General features: G+C 37.6%; 1 protein-coding gene across 1 annotated transcript; it reads left to right on the forward strand.

Moving 5' to 3' along the window:
- Positions 1 to 3,916: 3,916 nt before the first annotated feature.
- Positions 3,917 to 13,682, forward strand: LOC120345964 (uncharacterized). Its single transcript, XM_039415582.2, has 3 exons — positions 3,917 to 4,057; positions 4,133 to 7,400; positions 7,481 to 13,682. The coding sequence occupies exons 2-3, from the start codon at positions 4,144 to 4,146 to the stop codon at positions 12,753 to 12,755; spliced, it is 8,532 nt and encodes a 2,843-aa protein (XP_039271516.2). The 5' UTR covers positions 3,917 to 4,057; positions 4,133 to 4,143; the 3' UTR covers positions 12,756 to 13,682.
- Positions 13,683 to 15,134: the final 1,452 nt, after the last annotated feature.

Below are 15,134 nucleotides of genomic sequence, written 5' to 3' on the forward strand. Positions count from 1 at the left end.
TGTTTTTACGGTAATATTTGAAATGTTTTGATTACCTGTATTGTTTGCTACGTACCACAATTATTTTACTTTTGTTCTTTGGTTTCAATTCAATTTATCACTTCGAATCGGCTTATTTTTTCAGGTGGCATCACGAACATTCATACACGTAAATATAGATAACAAATTAAAATTTCTAAGTTATTAACTCCTGGCCACATTAACACATTCCACTTCCTTCCATTAATTTACTGCGCACGATTTTTTATGAATTTGAAATTGTCTTGTATTGTGTGATTGATATTTTAAAGATAGTGAATTTGTTTTAGATCGTCATTTTCCGATATGCAAACGCACCTAAAACCGCTGTAATTTGAAATTAAAGTTGTGAGACATGACATTTAATTTCTCCTTTAATACTGATTAAATTAAATATAACAGGTATACTTTACACGACAAATACGTAGTACGTCATTCCAATTTTAAGTTAAATTAAATGCATACTGGGTGACAAAGACTACCGGAAGTCGATCGCAACTTTTCCACTAAAGTTGTCTGACAATCAGTTAATTCTGTACATGGTTAAGGATTACTTTAGTTTATCTCCAATAACCCTGTGGCGTCATTTTACCCGCCATGTTTACTTTAAATACTGCTTTTCTGCTAGCCGATATGTTATCATGTATTTCATTGCTACATCTTTCTTCTTTACGCTATCCAACTGTCTTATATATTTTATAATTGAAAAGACATTGCTGTATTAAACCTTCTACAATTCACGAATTTCATATTAGTCAGGCAATGAAGGTTAGAGCCATTAATAATGACATCCAGATCTAAACCTAAATGAATATAGGTTTTTGCAATTTGCTTGTTACCTTGTACGTCACTCTGTAGTATATTTTATCGCTGTGTAATACTACATATATATTCGTTAGGCCTTTGATGTTACATAGCTTTTGTATAAATTAATTATATATAAATTTATTTTTCTTCTATGTTTTCTTTGACGTATGTGCGACTGTAGTTGACTGCTGTATTAAAAACTATTTATTATATTAAAAATATTTAATATCAGTCTATATTACCTTATATTCAATGACTACACAAATTTTTCGCAAAAATGTCGCTAAGAAATAATTTCAAGGTTTTTATAAACAAAGACTATTGTACATTGAGTAAATACAATAAATTGTTAGTATGGGGCTTGTATCTTTCTCAAAATACTTAAGGTGGACTTGATAGGTTTAGTTTTATCATTTTCGGATCCCCAATCTTATACTTAACCTATACAACTACATAAATTTTAATCTGTATGATTTTGCAAAGCGGATTTTCATGACACAATGATTTAGGAATAAATGAGGATTGATTGATTGATCTACCAATCTTTTATTCAAACTACATTTTCATTTTGCAATTTTATGTGTATGTAGACCAGAACATAATGGAATGTAGGCTTGGGTGCAATTAAATTGAACTTAGTTAAAATTCAAAATTTTATCTGGTTTTCTCTTACGTTCTTGCGATCGAAGTTAGCCAGGTTTAAAATTACTAATTTTACGTTATTCTGTTACGTGTCTGCTGATAACTTGAATCTCTCGAGCATAATGTTACCTAATATTTTGCAGGCGTGTTCTTTAACTTGAATTAAAACAATTATTATAATTTTTCTATTTGCTGTTTCAAATCGTTTCAGATCCACAGCATTTACTGCATTATAACATTATTTCAAAGTCAGCGTATTCATGAGTTAAGTTTGCCATTTTCATTGTTAAGTCAACTTATTTCAATGTTACTGAAGTTATTGAAAATTTCTCTTTGTCCAAAGACGTTTTACATATATTTCACTAGGCAATGCACTTGTATTGATAAATAGCGAAAAATGTTTTATTTCATTTTATCTTAAGTCATTGTGTCATGGAAATCTGCTTAAGTACTCAAATCGGAGCATTACAGATATTTTCGTAATTAGCCTCGTCGGTTCAGGAATCAACTCAAATATAAGCAATTCATTAGTTCGTGTTCTTTGATTTTAATTTAATCCATCGTTTCCATTCTCTTTTTTTGAGATGGTATCACGAACATTCATACACGCAAATATAAATATTAATTTAAAACTTCAAATTTAGTAACTCCTGGCCACATTAACACATTCCGCTTCTTAATTAACAGACAGTTGCAAGACAGTTGCTCTACTATTATAATGTATAATCTCAGACACGGCGCACGATTTGATATTGTGAAATTTAAATTGTCTTTTTAGTGTGATGGACATTTTAATAATAATGGATTTGTTTTGATCGTCATTTTCTGAGATGGAGAAGGCAATTAAAACCGCTGTTATATGAATTTACAACGTTGTGGGACATAGCATTCAGTTTCTTCGGTAATACTTATTAACTGCGATATTACATGCACACTTTACATGACAAATACGTAATACGTCATTTAAATTTTAAGTTTAATTGAAATTCATACTAGGTTCCAAACACTGCAGGAAGAGTCTATCGCAACTTTCCGCTAAAGTTGTCCGACAATCAGTTAATCCTGTACATGGTTAAATATTTATAATTACAATTTATCTCCGATATTCCCGTCGCTTCATTTCAGCGGCGTTGTTTATTTTAAATACTTCTTTTGTGTGCGCGCGATATGTTATCAAGTATTTCATTGTACTATCTTTCTTCTTAAGGCTATCCAACTATCTTATATATTTAATAATTGGCAAGACAAAGCTATATAAAACCTTCAAAATTTACGAATTTCATATTAGTCAGGCAACGCAGGTGAGAGTTATATCCAAATCGAAACCTAAAGGTCACTCTGTAGTATCTTTTTATCGCTCTGTAATAATACATATTTGTTACGCTTTTGCTGTTACATAGCTTTTGCATTGATCATTTACATATAATTTTATTTTTCCTCCATGTTTTCTTTTACGTATGTGCGATTCTAGTCGACTGTTATATTGAAAACAGGTTCTTAGATCAGATCATAGCAATATTTAGATAAGATTCCTAAAAAGTTTTATTATAACTTAGAAGTCACTTTCTTAGTAATAACAGCTTAATATCATTTAATATTGAATATCTTGCCCTATTTCCGTGATATATTTATATTGATTGTGTTGACAAGTAAATGGTTATTTAGTTATTAATCTTTTTTTCAAATTACATGTTCATTTTGCAATTAGGTACATGTGTATTAGCAATACTATTTGTTCAAAGTTTAATAACAACCTGTACATTACTGTATGCAATAAGGTGATAGCAAGCACGCGCAATATTGCTTCATTAATGTTAGACGAAAGTTGAAGTAATTAAATATTACGTAATTATTAGAGGCGTATAAATTTACTTGACTTTAAACGCTTAATATCTTCCCATTTAATATCCGTAAAGCATCCCATCACTTTTCTTACATACATAAAATAGGAAGTTAAAAAAAGTATATTGTAAAAATATTTCCGAATCTTGTATCGTTCAGCTTATTTTAGGTTTACAAATGTTACTATAAACTTTTAATGATTTTTTGTAGTGTCATACTGCTATATACGTTAAATATAGTCCACTATAAATAAATTCAATTGAATATGACTGAGAATTTTTCACCAGATGCTATTTCCTAAACTTTTCCATTTCAAGTATACTTTTATTTTAGGTTCTCAAACTCGCTGCTAGGCCCCTGTTCCCGGTGCCTACATCATTGTATTTATGTATTTTAATTCGTCAACACACAAATGCACTTTACCCGAAGCCTTTCAAACATTTTCGTACGTAGCATCGTTTGTCCCTTATAGGTTAAGAAATGTTGATGCTGATGAATGACATACTCGACCTTACCTTTGCCCTACAAATGCTTATATTGTTACACACTCATCATCGTAACATCATTTCGCAGAGTAGTATCTTAATATCAGTAAATCTATTGAGCTACATAAGCTAACATTCAAACTCCGGCATTACGTTATATATTTATAAGTGATAATCCAGCAACAAGTCCAAGCAGTTAGCCGGCACTCCAGTGCATTCATTCACGTGTTTTTAACATTTTGAAGATCAGCTACGATTTTAAGGTAGGAAAAAAAATATTATTAGCGTTGGACTTTGTATTGTTGCCTAAATATTTCCTAACATACCATTTTTATCAGGTATTTTCATAATGGTTGGACGCAAACGCGCGAGACGGTCATGCTCATACTGCAACGGCACTAATCACAATGTTAGAACATGCGGCGTTAAAGCATCGGTTGAAGCCAATGATGAAAGGAGTTTGCTCCAGTGGTTGGCAACTGGCAATGAAGGCAATACCAATGAACCGACTCACGAGAACGTCGAGGAAACTGGGGCTTTTACAGGACGGCGAGTATCGACTCGTTATTCGGTTTTTGGAGAAACAGTTCGAGATTTGCTGCCGACCACGGCTCCTTCGCCTTGCACTGACGGACTTGACGGTGGACCCTATCAAAATCCAGGTGGTATGGTATGGTTTAAAGAGGTCTGTCGTTTAAATAATTTCCATTTAGTAAATAATGCCGGAGAGGGCGATTGTGCCTACATTTCAATTTTAGATGCTATGCGATCTTTAGGCTTACCTAATATACCGGACAATGTCAAGCAACTTAGGTCAATGGTCGCAGATGAGCTAAGCAGTCGTCCACATGTATATAGGGATTTGTTAGAAACCAATTCTGATGATCGCGATTCGGAATTTAGTACTTTTGTTTCTTTAACACGTAGTACTCGGGAGTGGGCCCAGACACCTTGTTTTTATGCAATAGCTGCCTTATTTCCCATAACAATACGTCTATGGGACGACAGGACAAAATATTTTGGTTCTTTTGGTACTTTCCCACAAGTAATTAACATTGGCTATTTATCGAATGACTCACACTATGTAGCTCTCCTTTCGTCTTTAACCTCGTTTGACAATTCTCGTGCTAATGAAAAATCAAGTTGTTTTTCAGAAAATGAACAGACAAGCAAACGAAGACAAATCAGTTCCAGTTCATTATCAATAGACCCAGATGAAAATATTCAACGTAGTATTCAGAACATGCTCGAAACAAGCAACTGTGATGGTCATTTTATGCATACCCCGAGAAAATCACCTCATGGTTTTTATGAGGCTCTTGCTGATTCATTGCAATATTCATCAAATTCGCGATACACCTTTCAATCACTGCGCCGTCGATGCTGGACGGAATTGTCAAAGAATGTTTGCAAGTATCAACGTGAACTTGCTTCTACATCGTGTGGAATTGACTTTGGCGAGATGTTGCGTGGTACACTGACCAACTCTTCACCAACTTCTATACATTACCAAGCGGCAGCTGTTAGCCTGTCACGTTCTATAGAGATATTCGATGCAGATGAGGGCAAAATATCTTATTATGGAACAGGTGACAAAGTTTCTTTAAGGCTAGCAAAATCCAATGTCACCTTTTGGGCAATTTTACCCCACACAAGTTCTACATTTAGGAACTCAGATGTGCAAGAGACTTCAGAAGCAGATTCAAACAGACAGGCGGCTTCAGACGTTTCACGAAATACTACTTTGCGAATGACGGCAACCAATCGTGTACCCAAGAGAACAGAACGACCAAGGAAACCGGAAATACCTTTGAATCTTCAAGGAAATAAACATGAAACAAGGGAATGTGACAATTGCTGCAGAAACAATACTGCGAAATATAATATTAATTTACGTTTCAGGTCTCAGGTATCAGGTAAAAAATACGGTTTTCTTAAGCCGTGTAAAGCAACTTCGCCACGGGTGTTATTGTGCGATCTCTGTTGTAAGTATTTAACTTCATCTTTTAACTCTACTAATAAATCTTGGTTCTGTTCCTGGCCAAGTGTTCTTTGGTCTATATTGTCTTTGACCGGTAACGATCGTTTTATTTCTCAAAAAGTTTGGTCAGTCCTGCCTCTCACAATTAGGGAAATGTGGCGTAGAATTGATTTGAATAATACAGAGTGTAGATTTTTAGATCGCACTCATGATATTTATAGATTTAATTCACTTTTGTTAACATATGACATAGGGTACATTAAAGAAGCTTTTAATTCATTTCCAGTGGCTGACGTCATATGCCCTTTGGGTTGTTGGGAATTTCTAGAAAGCTGTGACTTTATTCCGCTATTGCATTATTTAACAGATATTACGGACCTAAAATTATCGGGAGCTGATCCAGACGCGTTTCGGGGAGCACGACCCGACTGGCCGCCATCACCAACAAAATATTTGGAAAGTTACGTATGCGCTGCTGGGATAGCAATATCGGATCAACACGGAATAAGTATCTTATGGTGTAAAAATAGGCACGATTCCCTAAAACGCCCAACACTTCACCCACCAACTAATCCCGTCCTCAGGCATAATGCTGAACAAAGTTATGATAATTTAGCTCCATGTACTCTTGTTCCTCATGTGAAGCGTTTGGGTACTATTAAGAAATGGAATTCATCGGGCCACGTTATAGACGTGCGTGGCGGACACTTTGGAATGTCGTCTTGTTCACTAAATCCTAACCCGTCTAAAATCACCATTTCGCGTGACCAGCAAATGGTAAATACTTTAATAGTAGGTCAACGTAACGATATTAGGAAACGACTTTTTAGAGATCACAACAAAATCCGGGATGCAGAAGCTTACCTGTTTGCGTACGACACACATCGTCGTGAGAAGTCGGGTGTTTATGACGAGGAACGTATTCAGAAACATTTGTCTTCGGGAACGTACGTGTCGGAAATTGATTCCTATTATATGTGGCGAGCGAAAAGAGCCGGGCAAGTACAAAATTCTGAACAGTATGACGGTGAGTTACTCGACACCTACAAGTTTTTTATAGTTATTGTACATCCCGCTGACTCATTCGGCTGTAAACCTTTCCGATGCCAGTTAAAAATGGATTTTACTAAAATTATGAACTTCTCTGATCACGAAAATACTTCAACTTTGTGGTCACCTGCTGGATTAATATCATTCACACTTATCCATTGCAGACAGTTATATAACTTGGCGTTAATGCAAGCTGTTGAAGATAGAGACCAATATACTGCGTCAATATTGTCTACTGTTGCTGTTATTGAAAAATTTCAAACTAGATCTAAACTTAGTATGACAAAGGTTGTTTTTCAGAGTAGCTTCAAAAGTACGGTTATCTCGCAGCAACAAGTCGGAAATTCAGAGGCCCAGATTCTAGCAAATATTTTGTCCGCAATTGTTCGTAAATGTGTTACTCATGCAACGGACGACTTTGATCAACCACCTTCTTCTTTACAATTACAAAGTGATGAAATTCTTTTAATTGTCAAGCCATCTTCTTCGAGGAACCGGCGAGTTTCTCCTCCCCATAACTTCATGGGCAGGCATCTTCTCATGCTTTTGTCAACCAAGCATGGGCATGCTTTTAGGTAGAGATCATGAACTTTATGTTATTTCTGTTTCAACTTCAAAATTTTATAATTACCTAAATTGTCTAATTCTATTTCAGATGGGACCAGACACTACTTTGGTGGTTGGTTGATGGCAAAATAATGCGCAAGTATACTCTTCTTCCACATCTTCCTTCGTGGCAGCTAGCAATATACGGCGCAACCTCAAACGCGGTTGACGAAGAACATCTTTCACGATCGTTAGAAGGTCAACGAAATTTCAAATGTGGATATGTGGAACATAACGATTTCCTCATGAAAGAGTCTCGTTACACTCATAAGCAATGCTTTAAGAGTACCTGTACTAATAAAGCTGTTTGGGGATGTCACTGGAGCTATTTGGGAACGCAGTGTGATGTCGGAATATGTCGCAGTCATTTTACATCAGAGATGCGAAACGGTGAAATTGTACAAATACAATGTGAACGTGAGTACCATGTGGGAAATGATGAGGTAAGTATAAATGAAGGTAATGACAGTGATTCTGATAATATTGACGTCTCTTCTGCAGATTCTGATAATTTAAATAGTGATGATGATAATGATGCTAGTCAAATATTGTTACACCATTCTAACCTAGACTTTATTGACGATGAAACACTTTCTAATCCTCTACACACACTCTCTACAAATGTACCTTCCTTTAATGCTGCCAGTAGCTTCTTCCCTTTACATTTATTGCTAAATGACACTCTTAAGGTTCTGAAAAGAAGCACACGTAGCAGGAAAAGTGCAAAAACTCAAAACTTACTTCATCACTTTGCCGGCAACAGTGACTCCACGACTGTATCTTTACTTTTCCCCGAAGCACAAATTCTTCCAACAACTTTCTGGGCTATGAAAGGGAATAGTCCGATTGGTGCTATGCATCAAGCTAATTTCGGCCATATACAATCATCTCGAACTTCCAGGACCTTACGGTCGAAAAATGATATGATCGGCATTCGAATACGGGATCATAACTTGCCTACGAGTCAACAACATTCAAACCTGCATTTCTATTTTGATCTTAAACTTAACGACAATTTGAACAAAAATTCATCTGCACTTGTTTTCAGGCGGGGACTAGAACATATTGCCGAGAACAATTCTCTTCATTGCTTAATACAAGACAGTCCTCTTCCTTACGATGAATCCGACACCAATGTCAAAATTCGTGAATTGTCAGCGCTCACTACAAAATATCCTTGGAAATACTGGATGACGATGACATGCAACGAAGTAAGGACGCCAGGTATCATGCGGGTTATTAGTAGTATGAAGGATATGTGTAAGTATTCGTCTGATTATGCAAGAATTTATTACGCTAATATGGGAATGATCAATAGAATGTGGCTTCGTTTTATTAACGTATTTCTTAAGTATCTTGTTAACAGCCCAGATCAACCAGCAGGACCTATTCACCATATGTTCGCTCGCCTGGAATTTCAATCAACTGGATCGCCTGGCAACAAAGCACACGTCCACATTGGCGCTGCGTTATTCGACGAAGATGAGGAAACCACACTGAATCGCATTTCCTGCAATCCCGAAACGGTGTTCAATGACGAAAAGTTTGGGGTCACGCGTCACCAACTTCTTCAGAAAGGAATCGTTGAAAATTCTTTCGACTTCGATGACCTCAAAAACTTGTATCTCAAAATGTCAACGCATGATTGTTCGAGAGCCGGAGAGCGGTGCATGAAGCGAAAAAACGACAAAGGAGAGGTAGTATGTAGAGTTCCTAAGCATCCAACAAGTTCTAAGTACTTTTTTCAGGAGAAACATGACCTTTATTCCCCCGATATGATGGAACGTATGCAGCGCATTGGATTCGCCGATACCACTGATTGCCGACAACGTGATGGCTCTATCTCCAGTATATTAACCATGACTGACCCAAGGTTACGAGGAGGCAGATACCACTATCCCACAAATAGGCCGCCAACTTATCTGCCTACCATACCTTTACTACAATGCGCCTTGGGTTCAAGTTTCAATTGTACGGCATGTGATCGTCGATTCGCAACATCTTATTTGATAAAGTATCACGTAGGTAAAGAGAGCCACAGTGGAAGTAAGTATTTAAAAGGAATCGAAAGAGGTAATATGAAAGTTATTGATGGTAGCTTAAATCACGTTAAAATTTCTGGCCAACAAGTTCTTAACAATAATAAAAAAAATAATGACATCTTGAAAGGTTTAGCAGTGACTGAAATAGGATATTATGAAATGAATACCTTCATAAATGATGCAAATTACACTACTTCAACTGCTAGTTTCATACATGTTAACACAAATCCTCCTGAGTATCGCGTTTGGCGAGTCAAGTCAAAGAATGCTACCGCACAGCAGTGTAATTATGGCATAACTGGTGGTCGGTCACCATTCCTTGATTGCAGGCTCATTGAAACCGTTCCTCATTGGAGGCGTTTTACTATTAATCAGCAACTTCATGCACGCGAATATTCTGAATCCGAATTGTCTTACTCCAATACGGAGAAGTTTAACATTCGTCCCCCCGAACTTTTGTTTGTCAATAAATTGCTTTTATATCACGAAATTTTTATTTACACAGGTCTTCGCGCTTCTTCCAACCTACAAATATCCTCGGATCCAATGGCTGACAAACTTTACGATGCGTGTGGGTGCGAGGTGAAGATCAGAAGATCCGGTTTAAACAAGTTACGGGCCTTCTTGCAGGAATCTTCAAGTTATGCAGATCATCATAAGTCAAGTCGCAACTTTCTCGTGAAACTTGTTCGATGTCTATCATCTGAAACGGATGACACCCAACAGTATTCGAAAACGTTCATTCACGAAAATGATGTTAAAGAAATGGTTGCCGTGAGCTCTTATATTTACCCGAATAAGAAGATTAATTTTCTGTATCATTTAGCATTAACTCTCGGTTGCTATGACACGGAATTTGACTTGTTCAACTACACGAATTCTTTTCGCGACGTCTTCATACGCGCTGGACTTCTTTCAAGAAAATCCGAGTACCATGAACAGGATGCAAATCAAATCTTCAAACTATATATGGACGCAGAAGGTCTTCATCTTCCAATTACAAGAACAAAACTTGAAAAATTTACAAAATTAGCGGACTACCTTTTAACGGAAATCGTTTGTGGTTCAGGCGAAATTACTGCAACGATTCCTCCTGTTTCCGAGTTATCAATAAGATATAGCGCTGAAGCGGAGATAGAACTCATAGAGAAGTTGAGAAGACGAAACCTTGTCGACTCATTACGTAACGCCCTAGTTGATGCCGGAGTTAAAAACCTACCTGCGGCAGAAGAGGTTTTCAATGCAAATTTGGTTGAGCCTATCATTCATTGGATTCCGTATTTTTCTGAATGCGCGACTTCGTCATTGATACCGAGATCTGATAATCAAACGGACGAAAGTTACTGGGAACAAGTTACAACTCTCAATTTGGCGTTGGATTCCTTAAAGTCTTACATGAACACTGAACCGAAAACGCCATGCAGCCGATTTCCTTGTATTGTTGGTCCTCCTGGAGCAGGCAAGACTTTTTTGATTCAACTCATCGCTTACATTGCACTCAGTCTGGGATTTAGAGTTTCGCTTCTTTCTTTGACATCTGAGCGATCTAGATCATTAGGTGGAATACACCTTCACCAAGTTTTCCCTTTGCCCGTTACGGAAAAATACAACAAATCGCCCGACAAGACTTATTGCCATATGATGCAAAGTTTGAGCAAGTCCCCAAAGAAAATGGTTTTATTGCAAAGAACCGACATTTTTATTTTTGAGGAAATTGGACTCATATCAGCTGAGACATACGCCATGTTAGACCGATGTATGAAAGAAATTATGTCCACCAACGAGTCATTCGGTCATAAGTTCGTTTTTGCTAACGGTGATCCATGCCAACTTCCGCCACCAAGAGGCGCTCCTTTTTGGACGTCGATGCACTTCATGGCATTTTTTAGAGCTTTGCCTCTGAAGCATTTCGTGAGATCAGCAGGCGACAAAGAGCTTCAAAGCGTAATACAACTACTTCGACAACCTTCTTCAAGTGAACAACAAGTTAACGATATTGTAAGCATTTTAAGTAATGCTTGCAATTTCGTAGATAACTGGAGTTTCGTTCCAGACGATGCCATGAGGATAGTGTCAACGCGCAAAGCCGAACAGATGGTAATTGAAGACTTCTTGAAGAGCAAATCTGAAGACCCTAACGTTACATTGAAAACGTTTCATTCCATTGACGAAGTTTACGACGGAGTTACTTGGGGACCAGCTACTACAAATCAAAGCTATCAAATAACAAGGCAAGTTTTAGAGCCCGTAGAACTTTTATTATTTAAGGGAGCTATTCTTCGGTTGACCTATAACAATAATTCAGAGAATACAAAATTCTCACAAGGACAACTCTGCGTAATTCAGGACTTTCTCAATGCAAATGAAATACTATCAGAGGTTGCCATTCGAGTTAAACTCGTGCCCCCGGGCGAACGCTCTTTTACTACCATCAATTCCAATTGGCCTGATTTCATTTTGAGACCTCGATACACTGCTGATGTATTGATAGGCGGCATGTCTCACGCAAGAAGACTTCAGCTACCCCTTCGATTCTATAAAGCCAACACAATTCACCGTGTCATGGGAGAGACCTGTCGCTTAGTAGCTACTGAAATAAACAACCAAGAACAAGATAAGCGATATTTGAGACTGTGGGAAAAATCTCAACTTCTAGTGTTAGTGTCGCGAGTGATGTCCTTATCATGCCTATTTTTTGTTGGAGATAGATCAGTTACACTCGGTACAATTGCTGAACTATTACGTACCAATGACTTGTGGACCTCGCAAATATCTGCGAGATTATCGGCAAATATAAACCAACAACCTCGCCGCCTTTCCAATTGTGATTATCCCTATTCCTTCAGCGCAAGAGAGATTCCAGTTTTTGAGTGTGGAGTGGTATATCTTCTAGTCTCTCTCCCATTTCCCAACGTGTCCTACTTAGGACAGACTGGACGCAACATCAAGCGTAGAATAGCGGAACATAATGCAGGTAATGGCACTACTTTTACCAGCCAGGGCCATTATATGCCATGGGCTCCCCTTGCTATTGTCTACGGATTCTCTTCGCCCAACGAAGCGAATGAACAACGAAGGCATGTGGAGCGAACAATCCATTCGCTCATACGAAGAAATTTTACCCCAGAAACGGTGTTATCTGTTATGTTGAACGTGGTCTCGGGAAGTATTGCCTCTGCTGAAAGGATGGATTACTATGACAATCTCATCGTTGAAAGACTAGGAAGACTTCGCGTCAATGATGTTAACGGATTTGTGGGAACTGAAAACACCATGATATAATAATGTTTAATCTATTCTTCAACAAATAACTTAGTACTTAATTTAATTCATATATTAACAGTTAACTTAATAAATAATTTAATTAATAGGCTCATAGAAACACATATTTTTCCTACCTATGGTACTGTTGCCTTGTCGTGGCAGGTAGGCTTTAGTCCCTTAGTGAACCCAGGACCATTGCTGGCTATAATTTCAACCTTTTTACGGGTCACCCATGCCAGAGAGTTCGTGGGGGAAAGGGCAAACTAAAACAGTCCAACGCCCGGGTATATCGTTTAAAACCCCATAGCTGAAATAATTTTATTAGGCGCCACAAAATGTGCAATTTTATTTCTGCGTTTGCAGTTATTTAAAGTATTTATTTTTCATATTTTCCCAAGTGTTAGTCGTTTTCGAAATCTTCATGACATTTCACTATACTGTATATGAAAAAAATTTATTTATGTACTAATCGAACCTTTTTTATAATGATTAATAAAAAGGCTAAATATATTTTAATATAGCTTTAATTTTCCTATGATACATAATTTTGTTTTTTAAATAATACAATTTTACTACTTCACTTATGTTTTTAAAATCTTCTAAGAGCTTTATGTCTTGTATACGTTAACAAATCATATATTGCAAATGTATTTATATATATATTTTTGTTATTTCATGTTGCGTTATTTGTACATATGTCATTAAATATTGTAAAAAACACATTTTGTCAACGGCATAAAAATTAGTAACCTTCATTTATGAAATGTCCTAATTCCTTTGATGTAGTAGGGCGCTTTATAGTGACTTTCTTGAAGTTTTGCTTGTTGCTATAATTTTTTTGCATTCTTCACAGTTTAGCATATTCTGATACTTTAAACCAGTGTTTTCCAACCCGAGTCCACGGTCTCAAATGAGTCCGTGGAGCGCTTGAATTAGTTCGAAACGAGCCAGAAATTCACTGCTAGTCGCAAACGCTTTTGCAAAACTAAAGTATCAGCAAAGCGACCCCTCTAGTCCATTAAGAAGTTCAAATACCCTGAAATAAACTGATAACCTCTAACCGGAGTCGATTTTTTCAATTTTAAGGTCCGTAGTCACTCAACCGTGACGAAATATTTTTGACGTAAACTAGACCTCAACTACCTTGTATGACTTAATTATGCCATCTCTACCTTCTACCATTCTCGAGATATAACGTAAAATCACTGGAGCGTGACTGAGAAACTGGAGAAATGAATTTTTTTTCAAAATATATTCAAATAGTTTTTCTAAACATGCTCATGCCTTTACTTTCTCAATAAGTCCTTCTAGAGGCCTGCAATAAGCCAAAATCACTAGACCATGACTGGGGGGTTTAAGAAAAAAAATTTCTTGAAAAACGCATTAAACTAATTTTTCCCAACATACCTATCTATTTTATTTCTCGATAGCTTCATTTTTAGGTGATCAACCTTCTTACGCCACTGGAGGGCGATTGTGAGGGGGAATTCCCAAATGTCAGGTGCTGAAATATTCTATACATTAGTCCCTTTGAGATTTAAGCATCACTTTGCCCAAAAACCACTTCCAAGTGCTTCTAATAGCCCCAGAACCATATTACCTAAGTGGGCGTGGCTTTGCACACTTTTTCTAACCACTGGGGGGGCGGTGGCAGTGCCCCCACCCCCAATATCACTTAGATAAATTCCCAATACTCGGGCAAACGCTTCTTGGCCCCGGAAACGGAGCTAAACGCCCTCTGAACCCCAAAATCACATAGCGTGACTTGATTGACAGCTCAATGTCGCGCATCCTTTAATTTTGCCACTAGAACCCCGTTTTGGCCCACTTCCCCTAGTCCGATCGTTCTGAAAAATTTTGTGTGTTAGTTTGGTAACTTCCCCCCGCTACATGCCAAGTTTCGTTCCGATCGGCCCGCCAGTTTTCTTGGAAATACCCTTTTCACCCCCACATATCGCATATACTTTCAACTAACCTGCCCTACGTGCAATGACCTCTGATATATACTGTGCATACGCACTAAAGTGCTACCGGGTTGCCATACCATCCAGTGGTGTCAAAGGTGCGGCCTTTGGCCTCCCAACGAGAGGGAAAAGCGCTCTCGCGCACATTTGTAAAGCTCGACGCTTCTTTAAAAACGTAGCACTCGCGTCTCTATCACCGCCGTGAGTGGCGCCGATCGAATCGCGGAAATTCGATCGGCGCACGCCCCCCAAATTTGAATTGTTCACCACGTTTAATCGATCTATAGGCGTTTTACCACTAGGGGGCGTTGAGGACTCTAGTTCATGAAATAAAGAATAAGTGTCGTTAGTACAACGTGTCGTCCAGGTTTACAGGTTCTACTAACTACAGAACTCGAGATACAGATTTTTGCGATTTGACCACTAGTGGGAG

This window comes from Styela clava, chromosome 6 (assembly GCF_964204865.1).
Source record: "Styela clava chromosome 6, kaStyClav1.hap1.2, whole genome shotgun sequence".
NCBI lineage: Eukaryota > Metazoa > Chordata > Ascidiacea > Stolidobranchia > Styelidae > Styela > Styela clava.